The 24,408-nt window shown below is 39.1% G+C and overlaps 1 protein-coding gene and 1 pseudogene across 2 annotated transcripts; one reads left to right on the forward strand and one right to left on the reverse strand.

The window, feature by feature from the left end:
• The first annotated feature begins 1,804 nt into the window (after positions 1-1,804).
• LOC143629390 (uncharacterized) lies at positions 1,805-4,843 on the forward strand (annotated as a pseudogene).
• A 10,314-nt stretch (positions 4,844-15,157) lies between these two features.
• On the reverse strand, positions 15,158-23,882 carry LOC143629501 (putative ubiquitin-like-specific protease 2B). 2 transcript variants are annotated; one of them, XM_077098770.1, is made up of 16 exons: positions 23,607-23,882; positions 22,620-22,858; positions 22,429-22,510; positions 22,291-22,340; positions 20,858-21,043; positions 20,713-20,767; positions 19,081-19,189; positions 18,723-18,854; positions 18,251-18,445; positions 18,088-18,143; positions 17,914-18,007; positions 17,749-17,839; positions 17,573-17,677; positions 16,552-16,965; positions 16,004-16,039; positions 15,158-15,922 (listed from the first exon to the last, which is right to left on the reverse strand). In XM_077098770.1, the coding sequence occupies exons 1-16, from the start codon at positions 23,761-23,763 to the stop codon at positions 15,665-15,667; spliced, it is 2,259 nt and encodes a 752-aa protein (XP_076954885.1). In that variant the 5' UTR covers positions 23,764-23,882; the 3' UTR covers positions 15,158-15,664. The 2 variants fall into 2 exon arrangements, with proteins under 2 accessions (XP_076954885.1, XP_076954884.1); XM_077098769.1 differs by having other exon boundaries at positions 15,167-16,039.
• Positions 23,883-24,408: the final 526 nt, after the last annotated feature.

Raw genomic sequence — 24,408 nt, forward strand, 5'->3', positions numbered from 1 at the left:
GGTGGCACCTTGCTTCCCCGTTTTTTGAGTAGCGACATATTTTTTTATCTTCTAATTCATTTGCACTTGTTAGAAGAATGTGGCCGGCTTAGATCCCGAGTATGGTGCTTGCATTCCTTTATAGGAACTTATGCAAAGTAGCATATCCTTTGAATCCATGGACATTTATGGCCCGAATATGTTGTCGCTCTTACGGGCGTGCAAGAGAAAATCCTGTTACACCAACACGTTTAATGGAATATCAAAGTGGCAAAGCATATGGTTCAAAGTATTTATGTAATAAGGTATTTATAAAAATAATGTATATCTATAAGAATACTTTAAAAATACTTAATATATATAAAAGTATGAGAGCTATAGAGATAGAAAAGTAAATACAGATTATTTTTATAAATACCTTGAATCGTATAATCGTATGCTCTTCCGGTACTTTGATATTCCATTGAACGTGTTGTGCAACATGAGTTATTCTCTCCCACTTATGTAATTGCAACAATATATTCAAGCCATAAATGTATATGGCTTCAGAGAATTCTCCTTTGCATAAACTTCTATAAAAGAATGCAAGCACTGGGCTGGCTGGCTAAGCGCCCACGTTCTTCTGAATCATCATGTAAATGACTTAGGACATGGAAAAATATGCTCTGCATATAGAGATATATATACAAGTATATATCACATGTATGTATACATAAGCTCCTGCAATTGTAAAGAATCTTACATACATAAGTGACAAACTATATAGTCACATGTAAAATAAATTATTGATGAATCATAAAATATATCTAAATGACAGATAACCCGTGACTTATAGTTTACGACCACGGCTTGACTACCAAAACCGAAAAAAAAAACTCATTAAATCTACATATTTAATTAAGTAAAAAGAAAATGTAATATTTGGAGTTTTGAAAAAGAAGAAGGACCGTTTGTGTAACTAACTAGCTTCAAAGAGTCAAACCACAAGGCGGGCAAAATTCAATTCAAAATTAAAGCTTTGATTCAAACTCAAACTCTGGTTGAAGATTTGTGTGATCGAGTTTCAGGTATGATCTTGTTATTGCATTCACTGACGTTTAATAATTAATATGCAATAGGTGTCTGATTGATTTGTTTCTAGGGTTTCTTCATATTGTGTTTCTATAATGTTTTAAAATTCGTTGGATCTAGGGTTTGTTTGTAGGACTCGTATAGTTTGATTGTTACTTGCCAAGAAGTAGGATTTGTACGATTTCTGACACATGTTATAGGTTTTAGTTAGAGTTGGCAAATGGGTTGTGTCAAACGGGTCATGGGTCGAAATGGGTTAGGGTAAGAACGGGTCAATTAAAAAAGGGTTGTTTTGGTTTGGGTTGGAACATGTTAGGGTCGGAACGGAACAGAACGGGTTTCGTTTTCTTAATCAGTAATACTCAAAAAGAAAGTTTGAGTGTGGTGAGGAGATAGAGACCGGTAAGCGGGAACACTGCCACCGGTGGCAGCGGGTATGGGCGGGTTCCGGCTGTGACTGTGACGTGGTGGCTGGTAATTGGTTGGGAGGTGGGTGTTATGTTTGATTTTGATGTTAAATAGACAAGGTTTCATTAATTGTCAGATGAATGAATTGTATTCACTTTGGGATATATTTGAATTAGTTAATATGGATGTTAAGATGCATAGAGGGAGCTAATTTGTACTTTCATAATTGTGTTTGATTATAAATAATAATGTTAAGTTTCTACAGATGTAGAATGTAACATAAATCAAAATGAGCCCTGCAAGTTTTCTAAAGAATATTGTATATATCTTTGAGCATCAGTGACAGCATACTTTTGACGACTAGCAAGCCATCATTTTTAATTTCTGAATGTTCATAGTTGGCTATAGTTATGTAATTGACTGACTATTGGTGGTCTCTTATGTTATAATCAAACAGGAAACCTTGAGATTCGTCACTACGCACACAATGACAAATGCTATAGGAATGAATGTTCTTGAAGAACTAGAAGAAGTTAACGCACACAAAGAAAAACTTGAAGAAGAACTTCAAATCAAGGCAGAGTTGTGTAAGAACTTGAAACGAGCTCAAGATGAACTGAATACCAAAGTTCGAGAAGCAAAATTGCAATATGAGAAACAAGCCCAAGAACTGAGTACCAAGTCTGAGGAGTTATCTACACTCGGTCAACACCTCCAAGACCTCAAATCAAGCTTCCAAGAAAAAGAATCGGCTTTCAAACACCTAAATTCTGCACATGAAAAGCTTCGGTATGAATATGCAGAAAAAGTTCAAAAATTTGAGGGCGAAAACAAAGAGCTTGTCTTGGCTTTAGAAGAAGCAAAAACAGTTTCTGAATCTTTGCAATCAAAAGTTGACTCCAGCAACGTGGAGATTGAAGATCTCAAGAAAGCTATATCACTCAAAGATAAGAAAGTTCTAGAACTTTCTAACAAAGCTCAGACGACCAAGGATCTGATCCAACGAGGCTAGGTGATAAGCAAACTCGAAGAAGAATATATAGATGTTCAAGATCAGTTAAAGTGGAAAAACGAACAGTTTCAACATCTTGAAGAAGCGCATAAACAGCTTCAAGATAATTTCAAGTTCAGTAAAACCGAATGGGAGAATGAAAAATCATTATTGCTAAACGAGATTTGCTCACTTCAAACCAGTCTTGATTCCCAAACAAGAACATCCGAAAACCTTCAGACTCAACTGACAATATGCAACCAAGCTTTAGCACATGAAGAAAGCACCAAGAAGCTGTTGGAAGTCGAGATTTCAGAATTCAAATCTTGTTTTGATAATGTTTTCTACGAGTGTAATGACGCAAAGATGACGATTGAAAAACTGTCTCTTAAACGGGACGAAGAGGTTGCAAACTTAAGAGACAGTTTGGCTGCAAAAGACTCGTTATCCAAAGAAATGAGATATAAATTGGAGTGTTTGGAACTGGAGAATAAGGATCTGACTGCATCTGTTAAAGAGTTTCAAGAATCTCAAATTAACAGCGGGAATGCTGGTTCGTTGAAGAAGCTTCAAAAGAAATACAATAGTTTGGAACAAGTGCATAAAAAGTGTAGTGAGAGATTAAAACGAGAAGTCGAAATGCAATCTGAGTTAGAAAAGTTAAGAAAAGAGATAGATTATTATTCAACCGAAGTGAAAGGTCAAGTTAAACAAGTTAAGCAACCAGAAGAGGAGTTGAAATCGTGTTATTCCTTGCAAGAAGTTCAAAATGAAGAAATGACGACAATAGTTCTTGTATTGAAGACACAGTTTTCAGAAACTTATACAAGGTTGGAGCAAAAAATCAAAGAAAATGAAGATATGATATTACATCTACAAGAGGAATTGGTGAAGAAAGTTGAGTTAATTGATGGTTTGAAACAGCGAGTGCTTGCTGAACCATCCAGAAAGCAAAAGGAAAATTCTCAAAATCATGATGGTGAAAGTAGTTCAGATGTTTTATCACGGAAATTAGTTGAATTGGAGAAAGGGAAACTGTTTGTTGAAAGCAAGAATGTGGATATTGAAACGAAGAATCAGAGACTGTTACGTAAAGTAAATGAGCAAAATGAAAATCTTGTTGATTTGCAGCAAAAACTTGTTTTGCTGCAAACATTGGTTACAGAAAGAACAGAAGCCGAAAAAAAGGAGAAAGGAAAGAATTTAGAAATTATTGAAGAAAAAGAAAGCAGCATAAAGCGACTTTTAATGGTTGTAGAAGAGAAAAAGAAGAAGATAGGAGAATTGGAGAATGAGTTTTCTTGTTTGTGCGAGAAAGACAAAGTCAAAGATGAATGCTTGTTGAAGTTAACTAATCGAGCAGATGAACTGGAAGAGTTGCTGCGAGTCAACAGATTACAAACGAAAGATCTGGTGAATGAGAATACGTGTTTGGTGAATAATATTGAGGCTCAAAACGGGAGGATAGAAGAACTTTTGAAAGAAAAGACAGATGCTTTAATGATACTTGAAGAAAAGCAGAAACTAGAGAATGAATTATCCGGTTTATATGAGAAAATCAAAGTCAAAGACGAGTCTTTGTTGAAGTCTACTCAACGAGCAGAAGACTTGCTGCGAGTCAACAAATTAGAAACCGAAAATCTAAAAGATGAGAATATGCGTTTGGTGAGTAATCTCGAGGCTCAAAATCAGAGGATAGAAGAACTTATGAACGAGATGACATTGATCTCTGAAAAAAAGCAGAAAGTGGAGAATGAATTATCCAGTTTATGTGAGAAAGTCAAAGTCAAAGAAGAGTCTTTGCTGAAGTCAACTCAACAAGCAGAAGCATTAGCAGATTTTCTGCGAGTCAACAAATTAGAAACTGATAATCTGATGGATGAGAATACTCGTTTGGTGAATAGTCTCGAGGATCAAAACCGGAGGATAGAAGAACTTATGAAAGAGAAACAGAAAGTGGAGAATGAATTATCCGGTTTATGTGAGAAAGTCAAAGTCAAAGACGAGTCTTTGTTAAAGTCAACTAAACAAGTGGAAGAGCTAGAAGATTTGCTCCGAGTCAACAAGTTAGAAATCAAAAATCTGATTGACGAGAATACACGTTTGGTGAATAGTCTCGCGGATCAAAACCGGAGGATAGAACAACTTATGAAAGAGAAGAAGAACGCTTCAATGATCTTTGAAGAGAAACAGAAACTCGAGAATGAACTCTCCGGTTTATTTGAGAAAGTCAAAGTCAAAGATGAGTCTTTGTTGAAGTCAACTCAGCGAGCTGAAGAACTAGAAGAGTTGCTGCAAGTCAACAAGTTAGAGAACACAAATCTTGTTGATGAAAAAACGCATCTGGTGAATCTAGTGAGTAATCTAAGAGTCTCAAAACCAAGCTTTATGTGAAGAACTTAAAAGGATGACATTACATAAGGATGAATTGGTAGTTCAAATGAAAACAGCATCCAAGCAGATGGAAGAGTATGGAAAGGATGTTGAGTTAACTAGAATGCTAGAAAACATGTTGCAGAGGTGTTAGAACATATAATATGGTAGAGTGATTCTTTGTCAAATTGTATCATTTGGTGTTTGTCAAACTTTGTAATCTTGGAGTTTTTTAGCAAACCACACCAAATTTTATAATTCTTATATGTTTGATGTCATGTCATCATTTGTTTTATCAAATCTTAACTCTTCATCTACGTTGAAATCAGAAACAATGCTTAATTCCTTTTGTAATATACAAGAATATTTTAATGTATGCTACCTTTTTGAATATTCTATTTTTATTTTGTGTTGAAGAGGTAGGTCCCAGCAGAGCCCAGTTGGACCCACAGACTCACCTTGAAAAGGGACGTCTGCGCAGTTCAACCCGCAAGACTCCTTAACGGACGTCTGCGCGGTTGAACCCGCAAGACTAAACTAAAGGAACGTCTGCGCAGAAACCAACTGGATCAGCAGGACCCACCACGCTCAGAGACGTGACGTCCTCACGTGCGGTACGCAAGCTGTCCCCGCAGGAAACGCCTACCAATGGTTTTCAGGTACTCCGCCTGTTCCCGCAGTTACGGATACCGGCCATCAGGGAAGGCCACCCGCGCAGCATGGCTACACGCACAAGGCTTAACTCTCATAATAATTCAGCAGTCACCTGAAGAAGGAATGAGCAAGCCGGGAACATTCCCGCACAAAGGCGGGAGGGGGAATACTCCCGCCCAAATGAGCCAGTCCGTACGATACTGAGGATCTTTTACTGTACCTGACGAGGTATGGGCAAAAGATCTGTCCAAAGATACGACAGCTCATTGACAACAGTATGGCGAGCAGCATGCTCTTGTACTGTATGTCACTATTAGCCGCTACCTACTCACCAACTCCTGACATACCACGTGCCTAGCCTGTAGTTGGTGAAAAAGGAATAGTGCACAGCAGGCCTGGTCACTATCAGCCGCTGCCTACTCACCAACTACCAGCATGGCACGTGCGTAGGCCACTGTTGGTTGAACAGGAATACTATTCAGCAGGCCACACCTCCTTGGAAACCTACCTCCGGCTATAAATACCACGAATGGTATGATCATCTCATCTCAACATATTATCATCATATTATACCTGATATCTGCTCTAGCAATCTCTTAATATACATTTATATTTAAAGAGCAATCTAGTCTGATTCTCACGCCGGAGGGTGGTCACAAGGAGGAAACCCCCCCCTTCTCAGTGACGAGCTCACGGTGTCTGTTTTGCAGGTCATCAGAAGAACCATCTTTTCTGGGTCTAACCCCTCGTGGGAAACAGCTATCTAACCCCCAGGTTACCAGTAATCTGCCAGGGGTCCGGTTAGTGTTTCTTCATTGGCGCCATCCGTGCATAAAAGCTAGAACTTCATTTTTCTCCAGTTTTTTCAAACTTCTGGAAAGATGGTTAACGTTACTCCGGTCCCAAGGCCAACGAGTTACCAGGAAGCCCCGGTAACCACAACCCCAGCTACTGGGGGGAACACCGGCGAGCACACAAATTTTACGAACACTACCCCGGTTACCCAAGCCGGGGCAAGTGCAGTAAATTTTACGAACACTACCCCAGTTACCCAAGCTGGGGCAAGTGCAGTAAACAACCATCCCCTGGGATTCAATAATACCCAGGTGGAAAGACAGCAGACGAGACTCCCCCGCCAAACACTTGAACAAGTTAAAGCGTGGGCGGAGGCACGTCAGAAGGAATTCCAAGCTGAGTTGGACGAACGCTTACGTTCCGTCCAACAGGCTGACGAATTTGGAAGCACTCGCCAACAGCTCAACATGAGCAGTGAGTGCGAGTCCTCGGACGATGATCAGGAGGAATCCGACACCGACGCAAACCCTCGCCTTAGGGCGAAAGGGAAGCGTAAGGAAACGGACTTCCAAACGAGAAGGAATTTCGGAGAAACCTTCAAACAAAGAAACGCGGGGGGAAACCCACGTGACTTCTCCAAAACCTTCAGACCAACTGCTGCAAACGCGGGAACATCCAAGTTTGCAAGGGACATTGCGGAAGCAATCGCCCCAAAAAGTGCCAAGCAGATGCCCAACATCGGCACCTATGATGGTATATCCGACCCAGATGATCACCTGAACAGATTCATAGCGGGGGCAACCGTCAGCAGCTGGACGGAACCCACGTGGTGTTATATGTTCCAGATGACACTGGTTGGAGCGGCTAGAGCGTGGTTTGACCGTTTACCGGTCCACCACATTTATGATTGGGCGGACTTCCAACACAAGTTCAGCCAACACTTCAGTCAACAGAGGAAGTATATTGAAGAACAGTGGACGATCCTCAACTGCGTTAGAGATAAGGATGAACCTTTACTAGACTTCATCACTCGCTTTAACTCGAAAAAGCTGAGTCTGGGCGTTATAAGCGAAGACCTTGTTCGCGCCGCTTTCATCCAGGGCGCCGAATACCCAGAACTTATCCGCACGTTGACGGGAAAAGATGGCAAGCCACCCACATGGGATGCCATCATGACGGCAGCCAAGCGCTTTGCCGAAACGGAGAAGCAACTGGGTGGGAATCTGCCCCACACTACAAACTTCTACACGCAGGGGACTAGAGAAAACAGCGTCCAGTCCGCCTGGCAAAACAAAAGGAGGAAGCCAAGCATATGGCAGTCAAGGGTAAACTTTGACACCTCATCCAGCTCTCGCTCCCTATTAGGCGGAAGGGATAATACACACCCATCAGGCCAACACACCAGGTGGACGCCCCTCACCAAAAGCGTCACGGAGATATTTGCCACTGAGAAACTCCCATGGCCTAAAGCTCCAACGGTCCGATAACGACCTGACGCGGACCAGAGCAAATACTGTGACTTCCACGGCACAAAGGGTCACACCACTGAGAAGTGTTTATCTCTAAGGAATATTATCGAAACATTCGTCAAGGAAGGCAAACTTACACACCTGGTGGCATCAATCAGAAATAGAGGGCAGAATGACAACCGATACAAAAGCAACGGACGAAAGCCCGTTGACATCAGCATTCACATGGTTCGTGGTAACATCAGAGGAAGAAAAAGACAGACGACAGAACCATGCGCATGGAAAGAAGCTGAGGTGCGCTTCCCGCGAGTGCCAGGAGGACCCAGCAAAGAAGGCCTTATCGTCATCAAAAGCCAGCTGGGACACTACATCACTTCCCGCACTCTTGTTGACAACGGTGCCTCGTCAACAGTTATGTACAGGCAGTTCTTCGACAAGTTAGATGATGAAGACAAGGAACACTTGGAAACGGTCTACGCCTCGATGGAAGGGTTCGACGGCAGCACAAACACCCCTCTGGGCATCATATCTTTCCCCGTCACTCTCACAGACGGAAAACTCTCCCGCACAGAGGATGTAGACTTTGTCGTAATGAGGAAGCCACACCACACGTACGACATTCTCTTCGGGAGAGACGGGATGGCAAGATTCAACGCCGTAGTATCTTCAGTCCACGGCATGATGGGATGGCCAACAGCTGAGGGCGTGGCGATGGTCACCGGTATTACCCAGGTATGCATCGCATCTGTCTCATCAACACCCAAACCAAAGATGGCTAAACCCACCATCACCGAACCAGAAGAATGGGCTTTTAATGGAAAATACCCCGACCAGGCGGTTACCATTGGCCCAACAATAACTGATCCTACGCGCACATTACTTAAACGCTTACTACAAAAAAACGCTGACATCTTCGCATGGAAACCAGCAGACATGACTGGTGTACCTCGAAGTAAAGCAGAACATAAGCTCAAGTGTGACCAGGCTTTTACGCCGGTCATACAAAAGCGTAGAGTAATGGGGGCGGAACAAGCTAACGCGTGTAGAACCCAAGTCAAGGAACTCCTTGACGCGGGCATCGTACGCGTTAGCAGATATCAAACTTGGGTTGCAAATCCCGTTATGGTACCAAAGTCTAACAAGCAATGGCGCATGTGCATAGATTTCAAAGACTTGAACAAAGCATGCCCCAAAGATTGTTACCCGTTACCCGAAATTGATCTTAAGGTAGATTCGTTATCACCGTTTCGCCTTAAATGCTTCCTTGATGCGTATAAAGGATACCATCAAATCCACATGGCCGTTGACGATCAGGACAAAACCGCATTTCGGACGCCCGATGGCACATTCTGTTATCAAATGATGCCATTCGGACTTAAGAATGCCGGGTCCACATACCAGCGCCTGATGGACAAAGAGTTTCATGCCCAAATTGGGAGAAACTTGGAAGTATACATGGATGACCTGGTCATTAAAAGCCTTAACCCAGAAGCGATGTTGAAAGACATCGAAGAAACATTCAACACACTCAGAAGGATAAACATGAAGCTCAACCCGAGCAAGTGTTCCTTTGGGATGGAAGAAGGGAAGTCCTTAGGAGTCATCGTTACAAAAGATGGCTTCAGAGCGAACCCTGAAAAGGTCAAAGCCATTATTAAAATGGAATCACCTACCACCATCAAACAAGCTCAGACACTGAACGGACGCCTAGTTGCACTTAACCGCTTCTTGGCAAATCATGCGGATAGGTCGTTCCCATTCGTGTCGACGCTGAGAAACTGTCTAAAGAAAACGCACTTCCGCTGGACACCAGAAGCGGAAGCAGCTTTTCAGGAAATTCGGTCACGTTTGATCGAACTCCCAACGCTCACAGCACCAGAAGCGGGAGAGGAATTAATCCTATACCTCTCTGCCACAGATAGAGCGACCGGGGCCGTCCTGTTAGTCGAGCGAAAAGGCATCCAGATGCCAATCTACTATGTTAGCCGTCTCCTAACAGACGTCGAAACTCGGTACTCTACCCTGGAAAAATTAGTCTTAGCACTTGTACAGGCTTCACGCAGGCTAAGACGATATTTACAAGGTCACCCAATTACTATTCTCACCAACTTCAAACTTGCAAACGTTTTAGGCAAACCCGAACTTTCGGGACGCCTAGCCAAATGGGCAATAGAATTGGGAGAATACGCGATAAAATACAAGCCAAGGCCAGCTATAAAAGGCCAGGTCTTGGCCGACTTTATTGCCGAAGTCCCCGCATCGCGGGAGAAAGAGTGCCAGGACGAGGCTCAGCCCTCTCCAGCACTTGACATCGATGAAGTCTGGCGACTTTACACCGATGGAGCGGCCAGCAGCGAGGGCTCAGGCGCAGGGTTAAAACTTACCAACCCAACAGGCCAAGAATACACTTACGCTATTCGACTGGACTTTCCAAGTACGAATAACGAAGCTGAGTATGAAGCATTCTTGGCCGGGTTAAGGATTGCGCGTAAAATGGGAGTAAAGAACTTGGAAGCCCATGTGGATTCCATGTTAGTTGCCAATCAGATAAACGGGACGTACACGGCCGTGAACGACACAATGGCCCTGTACCTCGCTCAAGCAAAAACCCTCATGCGCGATTTTAATGATTGTAAAGTCATACACGTCAAGCGTAGTGAAAACAAATCTGCGGATGCGTTAAGCAAGCTTGCGTCATTAGCTTTCACTCACTTGGGAAATGACATCCGCATTGAACTCCTGGGAGCACCATCAGTCCCACACAAGGAAATCTGTGTCATCCAAACCGGCACAGAAACGTGGATGACACCAATAATAAATTACCTTGCGGCGGGCATACTACCAGAGTCAAAAACACAGGCAAGGAAACTACGCTGTAAAGCACTGAACTATCAACTCATTGATGACGTCCTTTACAGACGTAACTTTCTTGGCCCCCTCCTCAGATGCGTTGACGACCAAGATGCGAACTACCTCCTAAGGGAAGTACACGAAGGCATCTGTGGGATACATGCAGGTCCACGCGCAGTTGTAGCTAAGCTAAACAACGCGGGATACTTTTGGCCGGGGATGCATACGGATGCGCTGGCGTACATCAGAAAATGCAGGTCTTGTCAGCTCTACGCACCCAACACGCATCGCCCAAAGAATGAACTTGTTCCAGTCACCTCTGCATGGCCATTTCAGAAGTGGGCCATCGACGTGACTGGCCCATTTCCCACAGCAGCAGGGAACGTCCAGTTTCTAGTGGTCGCCATCGACTACTTCACCAAGTGGATAGAAGCAAAACCCTTAGCCCAAACGACCGCAAAACATATCAAGAAATTCATTTGGGAATTTATCATTTGTCGTTTCGGGCTCCCACAGAATTTGGTGAGCGATAACGGCACCAACTTTGCTGACAATAAGCTACAACAGTGGCTTAAAGAACTTCAAATCACCCACACATTTACCTCGGTGGCGCACCCGCAGGGTAATGGTGAGGTGGAAAGAGCAAATAGGAGCATCGTCGACGGCATAAAGAGAAGACTATTGAAACATAGATCCGGCTGGGTGGACGAAGTTCCACACGTACTTTGGGCACACAGAACGATGAAAAAGGCAAGTACGGGAGAAACCCCGTTCAGCCTCACTTATGGCACTAAAGCCATGGTCCCGGTCGAAATTGGTTTACCCTCACCAAGGGTCATGATTCAACCAGAGGACAATAATGCGGAAAGACGGTTAGACCTTATGCTAACCGAGGAACGCAGAGACTTAGCCGCAATGCGTGAAGAGAACTACAAATGACAAATGCAAAAGTACTACAACACGCGGGTAAAACTCTGCAACTTCAATGAAGGAGACTACATATTGCGTAACAACGAGGCTTCGAACCAAGATCGCCCAGGAAAGCTGACTCCTGTCTGGGAAGGTCCGTACGTTATCAAACAAGTGCTGGGAAAGGGCGCATACCGGCTCGAAAGGCTCGATGGCACTCCCGTCCCAAGAACATGGAACGGAGCTCAATTACGCAAGTGTTACATGTAGATCAATTCCAAATTTGTAAAAGGCCCAGAGCCACTTTTAATGGAAATGATTCTCTTTAGAACATTGACGCTGATGATTTTATACTTGTAAACTTTCCACACGGATATGCCGGTCTTCACCGCATAATTACGAGGAAAGTCGTTGCGTGGGGAAGGCGGCAAAACCCGCATAAACCCAAAAAACGGCAAACCTTCACGCAGGTCAGTTGAAGGGGAAAAGTTCAGTCATCCCACTAAATGAAAGTGCCGGTCTATCCGCATGAATTATGATAAAGGAAACTGAACACTAACCTATTGACAACCGCGCGTCGAACGGTTCAAAACAGAATTTCTAACAAAAGGATGAGGAAAACCTACACGCAGGTCAGATATAGGTAAAGTTTAGCCATCCTACTAAGTGCAAGTGACGGTCCTACCCGCACAATCACGAAAGAGGAAGCAAAACTTCACACCTATTATCTACCACGTTCAAAGGTTAACTTATCCTAAACACTTAGAAATTTCAAAAAAGGATGAGGAAAACCTACACGCAGGTCAGGTATAGGTAAAGTTTAGCCATCCTACTAAGTTCAAGTGACGGTCCTACCCGCACAATCACGAAAGGAAGCAAAACTTCACACCTATTCTGTCACGTTCAAAGGTTAACTTATCCAAAACACTGGGAAAATTGCTAAAATAAACTAAAATATGCATGCGCAATTCATATAACGTTTATAACGCAAGTCTCAAAGATTCAAAAGTAAGCGGGAATATACCCCTTACCTTGGCAACCAAGTAACTATAAGACGGGTGCGGGTACAGTGTTAAGGCAAAACCCTTCACATACCTAGCACCTGCAGGGAATTGACGCCAGGAATACCTCGGCAACCAAGTAACTATAAGACGGGTGCGGGTACAGTGTTAAGGCAAAACCCTTCACATACCTAGCACCTGCAAGGAATTGACGCCAGGAATACCTTGGGAGTAAAGTAACTATAAGACGGGTGCGGGTACAGTGTCAAGGCGAAACCCTTCACATACCTAGCACTCCGCAGGGAAATGAAACCAAGAAGGATCTTCTGGGCCATGCTTGCGCAAACGGGAATAACATCCCCGCATAGCGGGAACGTCGAGAACTAGATTGTTTGAAACTTCAAGATGGAATTGGTGGTTTTAACATAATTGATCACTATGTTCAAAACTACCAAAACCTCATGGAGAATCTACACAAGAGGTACTCAACGCTCCTGACTTGCGAGGAGGTTACAGACCTACCCGCATCATACCCAAAGATCAAGCAGAACAGTGGGAAATTCTGCGTGACATTAGGACTTCCGTGGGAAGAATCCCCATGGAAAACCTTAAAACTAAACCCTTTTCAAAAACCCTTTGCTTAAGTCCAAAAGTTCACCTCACTTTATTAAACATTTATGAGAAGAACATTGGACTGGGGGGACTTGAAGAGGTAGGTCCCAGCAGAGCCCAGTTGGACCCACAGACTCACCTTGAAAAGGGACATCTGCGCAGTTCAACCCGCAAGACTCCTTAACGGACGTCTGCGCGGTTGAACCCGCAAGACTAAACTAAAGGAACGTCTGCGCAGAAACCAACTGGATCAGCAGGACCCACCACGCTCAGAGACGTGACGTCCTCACGTGCGGTACGCAAGCTGTCCCCGCAGGAAACGCCTACCAATGGTTTTCAGGTACTCCGCCTGTTCCCGCAGTTACGGATACCGGCCATCAGGGAAGGCCACCCGCGCAGCATGGCTACACGCACAAGGCTTAACTCTCATAATAATTCAGCAGTCACCTGAAGAAGGAATGAGCAAGCCGGGAACATTCCCGCACAAAGGCGGGAGGGGGAATACTCCCGCCCAAATGAGCCAGTCCGTACGATACTGAGGATCTTTTACTGTACCTGACGAGGTATGGGCAAAAGATCTGTCCAAAGATACGACAGCTCATTGACAACAGTATGGCGAGCAGCATGCTCTTGTACTGTATGTCACTATTAGCCGCTACCTACTCACCAACTCCTGACATACCACGTGCCTAGCCTGTAGTTGGTGAAAAAGGAATAGTGCACAGCAGGCCTGGTCACTATCAGCCGCTGCCTACTCACCAACTACCAGCATGGCACGTGCGTAGGCCACTGTTGGTTGAACAGGAATACTATTCAGCAGGCCACACCTCCTTGGAAACCTACCTCCGGCTATAAATACCACGAATGGTATGATCATCTCATCTCAACATATTATCATCATATTATACCTGATATCTGCTCTAGCAATCTCTTAATATACATTTATATTTAAAGAGCAATCTAGTCTGATTCTCACGCCGGATGGTGGTCACAAGGAGGAACCCCCCCCCCCCCCCCTCTCAGTGATGAGCTCACGGTGTCTGTTTTGCAGGTCATCAGAAGAACCATCTTTTCTGGGTCTAACCCCTCGTGGGAAACAGCTATCTAACCCCCAGGTTACCAGTAATCTGCCAGGGGTCCGGTTAGTGTTTCTTCAGTGTGTGATAACACAACCTGATAAGCATTGTTTAGTTGTTAAAAATCAATACTAACACAACCTGCAACACGGGCTTCTTCTCCTCCGCATGTCCACCTTGACACACATTTGTGGGGCAAATGTAAAAAAGAATGCATTGGGATTACACATACATCTTAGAGAAGCATGTAACAACAAACACAAAAATGCGTATGATGTGAAGGTTAATGGGCCCATTCCAAATTAATATAAAAAAATCCTATCGTTGCAAATAAAATTGATAAATAAATTTAATACTGATATATAATAAATAAAAATTAACAAATAACAAGTAACAAGTAATAAAAAAAACTATTAAACATTAACTAGTAAATATAACTAATAAATATTTTTTCTTTTTCCTAACGGCTAGTTTTTTGGTCTTTTTCCTAACGGCTAGTTTTTATTGTCTTTTTTCTATCTAGTTTATTTTTGTCATTTTCTAACGGCTAGTCTTTTTTGTCTTTTCCTAACGGCTAGTTTTTTTGTCTTTTTCTAATGACTAGTTTATAACTAAAACTTAGAACTTCAATCAAATTCTCACATAACTATCTTATACTTTTTGAATTCGTCACAAATCTTATACTATTCGAACAATTCAATTAATTCAGGACCCCACAATCATGCACTTATAAATATAACCCTTTCACAAGCATAACCGTACCCGTACTCCCATCATTTATGGATCCATTCCACCTATGAAATTATCTTGGGAAAACTATGTTTATATTTTATGTCTGTATTTTTAAATAATACATAGATAGCTTGATATTTATTTTAGTTGATCATGCCGATCTATGAGAATTAAAATGTCGGTATATGTCATTCGTTTGTTATGAAATATACGCATAGCCATGAACAATGACGTTTCCATAATGAACAAACATGAATTTTCGTTCAACTGTATGTTCGTGATATTCAACTCAATAACTTAACAGTCAACTTTTAACAAACTAACAATTATACCCAATACCTAATGGTTTGATAAACTAACGCTTGCCAAACACCTTTATAGCAAAATGAACATACCCTTTTCTTCAGCTTCAAAGCTTAGTATTCTATTCAAAGACGCACAAAAGTGAGTCGAACTCAACTCACGCTCTATTTGAGACTGACTAAAAAACTTTACTGCTCAATTTAAGTCGAATCAAACTTCAACTAAAAAAGACTTCCAATTCCAACTCAAGTACTAAATCACAAGATAAAACATTCAATCAATTCATGTGGAAATAAGAACTCTTTTTAGAGCGCACAACTTCGATATATTTCAAGAAGAAATAAACCTTCATGAAGATTTTTCATTTACATAAGAAAAGAAGTCGGTTTCATAACAACCTGCGACTTCTGTAGTAACCAAAATCCACACAAATGATATCGTCTATGAGCTTTTCCTAAGTCTTTTTCTTGCACCAGAAACCACACGCCTCATCTGCCTTCTTTTGGAAGTCTCTTCTTTAAAAACAATTTCTTCAACGTTTTTGAAACCCGAAGAAGAAGCATCGATGTCACAGATATAGAAGTCACCTGAATCATTGTCTGAACCAGAATCTTCTACATAACATGTTTCTTTCACATCATCATCAGAATCTTCAACAACATGAGATTCAAACATATCCTTGTCTCCCCCTGACTTTTCCTTTAATTGTAATGAATTCATCGACTTGTTAATACAGTTTACAATCGGGTTTATCTTGTTAGTCTCGGGAACTATGGATACCTGTTGGTCAGCAAAGTCTTCTGTTTCATCAGTTTCCTGTTTAAATAATGCAAAATGTCAGTTGTGCGTCTTGGCAGGTAGTAAAATGTATATGCATATAAGTATACACACACACACTAACATACATCCATTTCAAAATCAGGAATACGTTGAGAACTAGCATAATGCACTTGTATATTTTAGTTTAAATGCGATGTAAAAACGGTTACACAACCACCACCTCACTATTTCATTAAATCATCAATGCACTAGGTACAAGTGCTTTATGCAGTCCTTGCATTTCCCAACATAAGATTTATTCTAAAAAAGAGCATGCCCTGATATACACATACATTTATGCATGCATACATACATGTATGTAAACATACATAGAGCCGTGTTTAATACAGAACAAATGGCAAATAGAGAAGTGGGACAGATACATAACACATTTGTACCTAGTGTTTCAAAGGATATACTGAGTTAGAAAAAAAACTGGAGCAATCCAGTATATAATATAACTATCTTAGGTATCACAGTTAGAGTAAAATGAACGAGTGGAGGACTACCTTTGTTGGCGACACGGCAACGACAGAGGGATCATAGATAGAGGGATCATACAAAACCATCTGCCCGTGATTCTCCTGCTCATTCTCAGCAACCAATGACAATTCTCCATCGATGTCACCATCCATATTTGCATCCATGTTGACACTTCTCAGACATTCAACCATTAATGGTGCAACATCTGTTGATTTGTCACAAGTACCAGATGCACTATCAAATGTTTCCTTAGAGTTACATGCTTCATTGAGAATCTGAACATCAGCTTCTTCTTCATCATCGTCTTCATCCCTGAGCCCATAAGACGCTTTAGGTGACGAACCTTGCTGACCATTACTCTTGGTAAGCTCAAATATTAATCTTTTGATACGAGCCCGCTTTAAAGAAGCTTCCATAGGATAAAACCAATCTGCACTGATCTGAAAACAGCCATTATTGTTATTTGCAGTCATTGCCTAAAAATGAACAGACATGAGTGTGAATCTCATTTACGCTTGTTTACGTTTGTTCGTTTGATTACATATTCATTAAAAAGTTATAGACCCATTATAATTTAGTCCCGCTTTATGAAATTAAAATACCAGCAATTATAATTTAGTCTAGCAACTTAATAAAACTTTTATCAAGTTGTTAGGTCGAACATATTAATGTACATGTTTACTTTTAATTAGTGTTTTCTCAGTTATGTTCATTCGTCTATGTTTGTTTACTCGTCTGTTTGTTTATGTTCGTGAACAATTCATTTATTCTATTAACGAACGGACATAGACAAACATGAGCACACTCATTTACTAAACAAACGAACACAAACAAGAAACTCCATTCGTTTAATTGTCCGTTTTCGATCGCTTGTCAGTTAAAGTCAAATGAACAAACACGAGCACCCTATTTTTCTAACGAACGAACACAAACATGCCTTGTTCGTGTCCGTTCGGCTCGTTTACAAGCCTAGAAACTAGAGAGATCCCTTTGTTAAGTCGGTTTGGCTTAATGGCCCAAAAACAGAATGCATCATAAATCACTCACAAAGGTGTTTAATGGGTTGAAGTCATTGGAAGCCTGTTTCAAAAAAAGTTCCATGTAATGAAGCATAAACAGCCCACAGTCATATGAATTCTCTTGCTGTGGTACCTGAATAAAACCAAAGTACAAGGTAAAATAAAAACAAACTCCTATGGTTTTTTAATATATAAATTAATTACCTCGAGACGAATAAACCGCAAATCCTTGAACTTTGCAGGAATATTTTCTGAGACATGACTATTCCTCTCCTTCCATTCTTCCCACAGATAACTGTAATTAAGCATATTAAGCTAAATGCACAAAATAATATTATCATGCAGAGATTCTAGGTAGCTCAAGCTTACCATTTGATACACTGTTCAAGGCCTCTGTGGCTTCCTTTAATAGAGTCCATGTGCAAAATGCATGGAACTTTAAGTGAATTCGCCATTTCATCATCTGCACAAGTGTTAGTTATATTAATAAAAGGGCCAAAATATTCAAATTAATATGAAGTTCACAGTCAAATAAAGAATTACCAGTGAAATTCATTACTTCACCAGGATGGCAAATAATGATCAAACTCCAGTGCAACCTGTGATATAAAAGACATCCCACATGGACCCATTTATTAGTACACGAGTCAAAGCGGGACATTTGATGACAATGACTGATATAGTTGAATGCTGGGTAAAATCTCACCTGAAGTTTACTGGAATAAAAATGTAATCCTTTTGAAAAATATCCACTTTCTTCGTCCACTTACGAACTCTTTGGAAAGCTTCTTTGAAGTCAATAGATCTTGATTGATTATCATCAAAATCTGCCAGCTTTCTAAAGAAAAAGCTATTGAAGAAATGGACTCTTGCTCCAGCAGGTTTGATTTTCTTCAGATATCTGTAAATAAACAATCTTCAGAAATTTTGCTGGAAATTGAAAGTCAAAACAGGTCTGACCCATAGTGTACTTCAAACACCTAGCATTTTAAAAATTGCTCTATCCAAAAACAATTAATTATCATTATAACAATGGGGTAGTATAATAACAGTAAATGTAATCATATTAATACATTAATTGTTAATTAAGTTGAAAAAAAAATGCAAAAATTCTTTCCCAACTGACCGAACCTACCCATTCTGTTATCAAAAATATTAAGTTGTAGAAAATAACTCACTCAATATAGAAGTCAACAATGGTATCATTTAAAAACTTTTCGGGCTGCAGAAGCTGAAAGTCTCTCTTAGAAATAGCTATAGAATCACAACCCCCTTCCAAATATGTAATATCTTCAAACAACTCATATGAACTGTAAAACAACGGTTAAAACAAAACAAAGTCAACTACCAGATACATGCAAACAATTACGTCACACATTAATGATGTACATCCAACATTATCTATAATTCATGAGCCACGTGGAATAAAGACTAGAATAATTTACATATGGTTAACGCTATGCCCCACACATACAATCCAAGATATCCTAGTTTGTAAAAAAATATTTTATACATACAAGGGGGCAAATGACTCACTCAAGATCAACATCCCATTTTTCCTTATATTGTTCATCCAGAGATTTGATAAGATCTTGCGTATTACTCCAACCAGAGTCAATAACAGTCAACTTCACCTCCAAAATGCCTGCAATATTGCTTTGAAATCATGTTACGGCCTACAACTATAATTAATTGTATATGCATGGATAAGAAATTAAAAAGCTAGACACATTCAAAGCTATAAGAGGCAACACATTTGTTTGTTTCCTAATAATAATCACATGCTTTACAGCATGCGCACAAAAATACAAATAACACCCAACATAACCGAAATTCAGATAAATAATACAAAATAGAAGAGGTATTATATTGTTAAACGCTTACTCATAAAACATAAAACAGAATGCCAGGTGAAGTGTGACATGTCCTTCAGAATTGGGAGAGATTAATGATTCATGTACTATTGTCTACATACCTTTGTCCAATTAGCAAAGAAAGTGTATACTTTGTTTTTTAAACCTTTGGATATCCCATGTACATTATAGTTTACAAAAGCATCTCACATGTACCGTAACAAAAAACTGACACTCAAGATCACACTTAAAACTCTCAATACATATCAAGCTGGACATAAATTTTACGGTACCCTACATGAATCCCGATCATCTGGTTTTACCTTACGCTAATCACATATACAAACCGTACATGTAATTAGAAACTTATTTTGGCTAAGAGACTGAAATGAACTTTCTGTGCACTCTGAATACAGCCGTACACATGATATATACACAAATATTCTGAAAAGGTAAAAAATGATCAAATCAATTCCCTCAAATTAGATCCCCATACATCATTCCAAATACAAACCTTCATATTCACTAAATAATCCTTATTCCAGAGAGGCATCCAGTAACAAAACCTGATGCCTAAGAATACTTGCAAAGAACCCAAAAGAGGGTTGACTGACAAAAATACAAAGAGTAGAAATGGTGCCTTGTGATTACAAAATCTTTGTACATTTTAACTTGTACACCACACCACTGAAGCTTTTGTCATGTTTCACAAATTATGAACTTGTATAAAAGTTAAGGAAAAAAAACTAAGTATTTATCATAAAAAAATAGAGTAGTAACATATCAAACGTTCAATGTCAGCCTAAATGAATATTTAAATAAACAAGTTTATATAAAACAATCTGATTATCCAACTACATGAACAGTAAGTTGCCTTCCCATTTTTCCATGCCATGCATAATAAGGCAATTTTAAAAAAACAAGCAATTCATGTGGCAATGATAATTTTTTACTGTTTGTTGCATTACATTAAAAAGTGCACATGCAACTATGCAAGAAAGTAAAAAAGAATTATTTCTAGTATGGGGACTGATTAACCAATGAAATATACAAACATGTATACCAGGTACCATTGACTAAGTAATTTTTAATACATCAATATGTAGAAATCATTAATTCATACCAGAAAACAAAAACTGCCAGTTATTATAAGACAAACACTCCAATTCCAAACTCTTTAAATTTAAATTTAAGAGACCATATGGAAACTTGACACCATTTGTTACCTATAAGTGGATGTTTGTTTTAACACATACATCCTTGAGATAACGTATTTTAAAAGCAATACAAAAAAAATTCTTGAAGATGCGAATACCTGGCTTTTGACTGCGCTCCGACTTGATACGAAGGCAGACCTCAGCTTTTATAAACTAAATAAGAAATAATAGTTACTTCAAAATTCATAGAAGTACTAAAAAAATAAACTAAAAAAAATCATAGAATTGAGGCTATAAACTCACAGATTCCAACCATCGTGACTCAATACTAATAAGATTTTCAGTCTTCCATTCAAAAGTAAAACAACCAGTGGCCCCTTCCTCTGAAACATCAAGCTTGATGGAACTGCAAAAGAAAGTCAGCTGTGCATTCGCGTAACAGCTTCTTCCATATGTAACACACTCTGGGTTGACAACAACACTGGATTCCTGCATAATCCCACAAAAATGAAAAAAAAGATCCGAAAATCACTACTTCCATTTTATAAGTGCAGGCAAAGAAAATATTGCTAAGAACCAGAGTCTAATCTAATCCATTTTATAAAAAAATTAAGAAAACTAAAGGCTACGTTGTTTCGATTGATTGATGGAAAAAAAACAAATGCTTATATAATTATATATACATACGAAACAAAACCCAGTTGATATCTAATTCATGTTTATCCTAACTTATGTTTATCTCAAACTGATACTTAATGCTAAAAGCTATCTTAAAATATGCTTTTGTCCCTACAGCATGTCAAAAAATATATATACATAAGCGGTCCGTTAACTTAAAAAAAATTATACTAGTCCTGCTATCGCAGTTTCATTACAGGTTAAATGCCGTTAGCATCCAGCTGTTAAGCTCCATCACATGTCAACCATGTGATGGGTATTTTGGTAATTTCAATTAGATATTTAGATATGATATTATCATATAAAACAGAAAAACAAACATTAAAAAAAACTCCTTCCATCCGAAAGTGCAACCAAACAGTATCTGGAATCTGGTCAAACAGAATTTCTAATTCCATCCTCTCTCTTCCAACATTTTACAAGAGTTGAGTTTTGTTAAATATCTGGTTTGTCACTACTAGTGAAAAAATATATGTGATATATGCAAATTGACCAAAACATGCTAAAGATAACTGCATTAGACTATAATAGCAATCAACCCCTTCTATAAACTTTCATAATACAAGGTTGTATTATATGCTAAACCTAAAAGCTAACTGTCATCTCATGATTCTCATCCTCTGAAATCATTATCAGCACCCCTATTGCAAATTTTCATCATCAACATCATGGCACTATGCTAACAGGTATAAATTTTTATCAACAATTTTATCTAAAACACATTATTACTAATAATCCAAACAATTATCTGTTTATCCTAAAAAAGTATAAACAATGAGAAAGGAAAATGAGAAGTCTTTCATGTAAGTTAAACAAGTATAAACTAGGGCCCCCTTATTTGGTTAGTTTTGAATGGTTGGAAACCTAATCAGCTTCATATCACAATAATCAGATTCATAATTCACATCACTGTATAAGATAGCTGTGAACACAAAGGCACAACAGGCCATAGTGCCCAATCAAACATAAGAAAAAACAGCAAAATAAAAACATTTGTTTTTACCAGAAAACCTATTAATTTCTTCATCAACTTTAAGAATGAACACAAATGCACTTACCTTTTCTTGAGAAGTAATCTCATGCTCAAGAGCCTCTTCACCTAATAAACCTAAACAAGTAACAATCACCAGTATTAGAAATATTATTCACCAGATAAGATACATAGTATGCCTAATATAAATCCAAAAGTACAATACCTTCAGCATCTGCAAAATCATCAGAAGACATTGTAGATGCGTTCTCATTATCCTCATCTGAGATTATAGAAACGAGCTCAGTCTGTAACAGAAAACAAATTAAATAAATGTTAGATTATTCCAACTTCCAAGTCTATGCTATAGTCTTTTGACCGTTAATAAAAACAAACAATAATTCAGATGCTAAATACATCAGTCAAGTCAATCCGCTGGCTGCAGTCCGAATCCTTCTTGCCAATGGCAGATTTATGTGACGTAAAATAATCAGAACACTTAGATTGAATTAAATTCTTTGAACTGAAGTTTGAAGAACTGGATTGTAAAGCAGCATTTGATCGATGCACCCTTTCATTCGCCCGCTCACCAACTTCATAAACATCTAATGCTTCATTCATGATTTTCTTTCCTCTAGTATCCATCCCTCCTGCAACTATGGAGAAAAAAGTAGATAGGTGAAGTTATCACATTGAAATAAAGAAAAAAGCGGCTGACTGTAAAAACATTGTCTGATTAATATAAAGTAAGCAATAATTATGACCAATTTCAGACTAGATAATCGATTCTCACACATATGATTTCAAAGATAGGTAGAGTTATCACACTGAAGTAAAAAAAATAACAATAAAAAGTGGCTGACTGTAAAGACATTGTCTGATTAACATAAACTAAGCAATAATAATGACCAATTTCAGATTAGATAATCGATTCTTACAGATATGGTTTCTAGTTCTATTCAGATTGTGAACCTGCATAATTCAAGACAAACTGATGCCAATAATAACTTATGGTTTAATTTTAAACATACTTCATCTAAACTAGAGTCTTCTTCATATGTATGTGTATCATAATAATCCACCAAATAATCAAGATGCTTAGGTCAGTTTAGAGTGTGAACCAATGCATTTGAGGACAAACTGTGCCACCTAAATTCAGTATGCTTGAGTCAGTTTATCAATTAGGAAGATCAATACACTTAGTATAATTCCTCCTATAAATAATAATTAGATTAACAACTAATTGAACAATTGAAGTGATATTAGACTGATTATCAATAGCATGAATATGTTAATCATCATTATCATCATCATGTCCACACGATTCATAAAGTAACAATAGCAATCAGTGTACGTGTAATTGAAATTGAAAAAGTTAGGGTTTATAATAATAATAATGCGTACGTGATTGCAGTAAAGTATATTTATCGGTAGCGGAATGAGATTTGTACTTCTTGTCGGTTGGAGATATCATCCATCTAGAAGGATTTTCGGCGGGAACTGATACGTCGAAATCATATTCGTTGGTGTTGAGTTTCTTGTTCGAGAACATGGTGCCCATCACCTAACCTAGGGTTTGTTAATTTGATCAAACGAACACGATGAAGAAGAAGAAGAAGAAGAAGAAGAAGAAGACGTGTAACGGCAACTTTCTACGCCCCAATTAAACCCCTTTTTTAAGTTTACCTTTCAATGCTTACGTATTTCAACCAAAAATTTATAGACAAAAGAAAAATATTAATGACAATTTGTTACTCGTAATAAATGCTATAAAACCTTTCATTTTTTAAAAACTTGAATTTATATCATTTATACTATAGGATGAGTAAATGCATCGGGTATTGGTATTGTATTAGGTACTTATATTTTAATATTTTGAGATTTCTATTGTACTAGTACTGATATTTAACTGAATTTTTGTCTTGTACCGAGTAGTTTTGGTATTCGTAATCATTTTTGACGATTTTTAGTATCAGTATTTTTAGTACCGATATCAAGTTCATCTCTAATTTACTAGCTTAGAATTTGCGTGCTGTATAGCATGAAAACAAAAACAAAACAAAAGAATATTTAAAGTTTAAGAATCTTTATGTGGCGTTAAAGATATAATCGGGTTTACGTTGACCTTACATAGACCTCTACATTTAATATTTTTACATTTGTTTTGACTTGTTACCCTGTTTTACCTTACGATTACTTGTGCCAA

The sequence above is a fragment of the Bidens hawaiensis genome, unplaced genomic scaffold (assembly GCF_021521415.1).
Source record: "Bidens hawaiensis isolate Kalapana, Puna unplaced genomic scaffold, B.hawaiensis_p1.1 tig00005195_1, whole genome shotgun sequence".
Taxonomy (NCBI): domain Eukaryota; kingdom Viridiplantae; phylum Streptophyta; class Magnoliopsida; order Asterales; family Asteraceae; genus Bidens; species Bidens hawaiensis.

Coding starts and splice junctions, on each gene's coding strand:
- LOC143629501 (XM_077098769.1), bottom strand. CDS start 23,763: ATGGGCACCATGTTCTCGAACAAGAAACTCAACACCAACGAATATGAT. Junction 18,855..19,080: donor AAATGGGATGTTGATCTTGA/GTGAGTCATTTG, acceptor GTTGTTTTACAG/TTCATATGAGTTGTTTGAAG. Junction 18,008..18,087: donor TGAAGTAATGAATTTCACTG/GTAATTCTTTAT, acceptor ACACTTGTGCAG/ATGATGAAATGGCGAATTCA.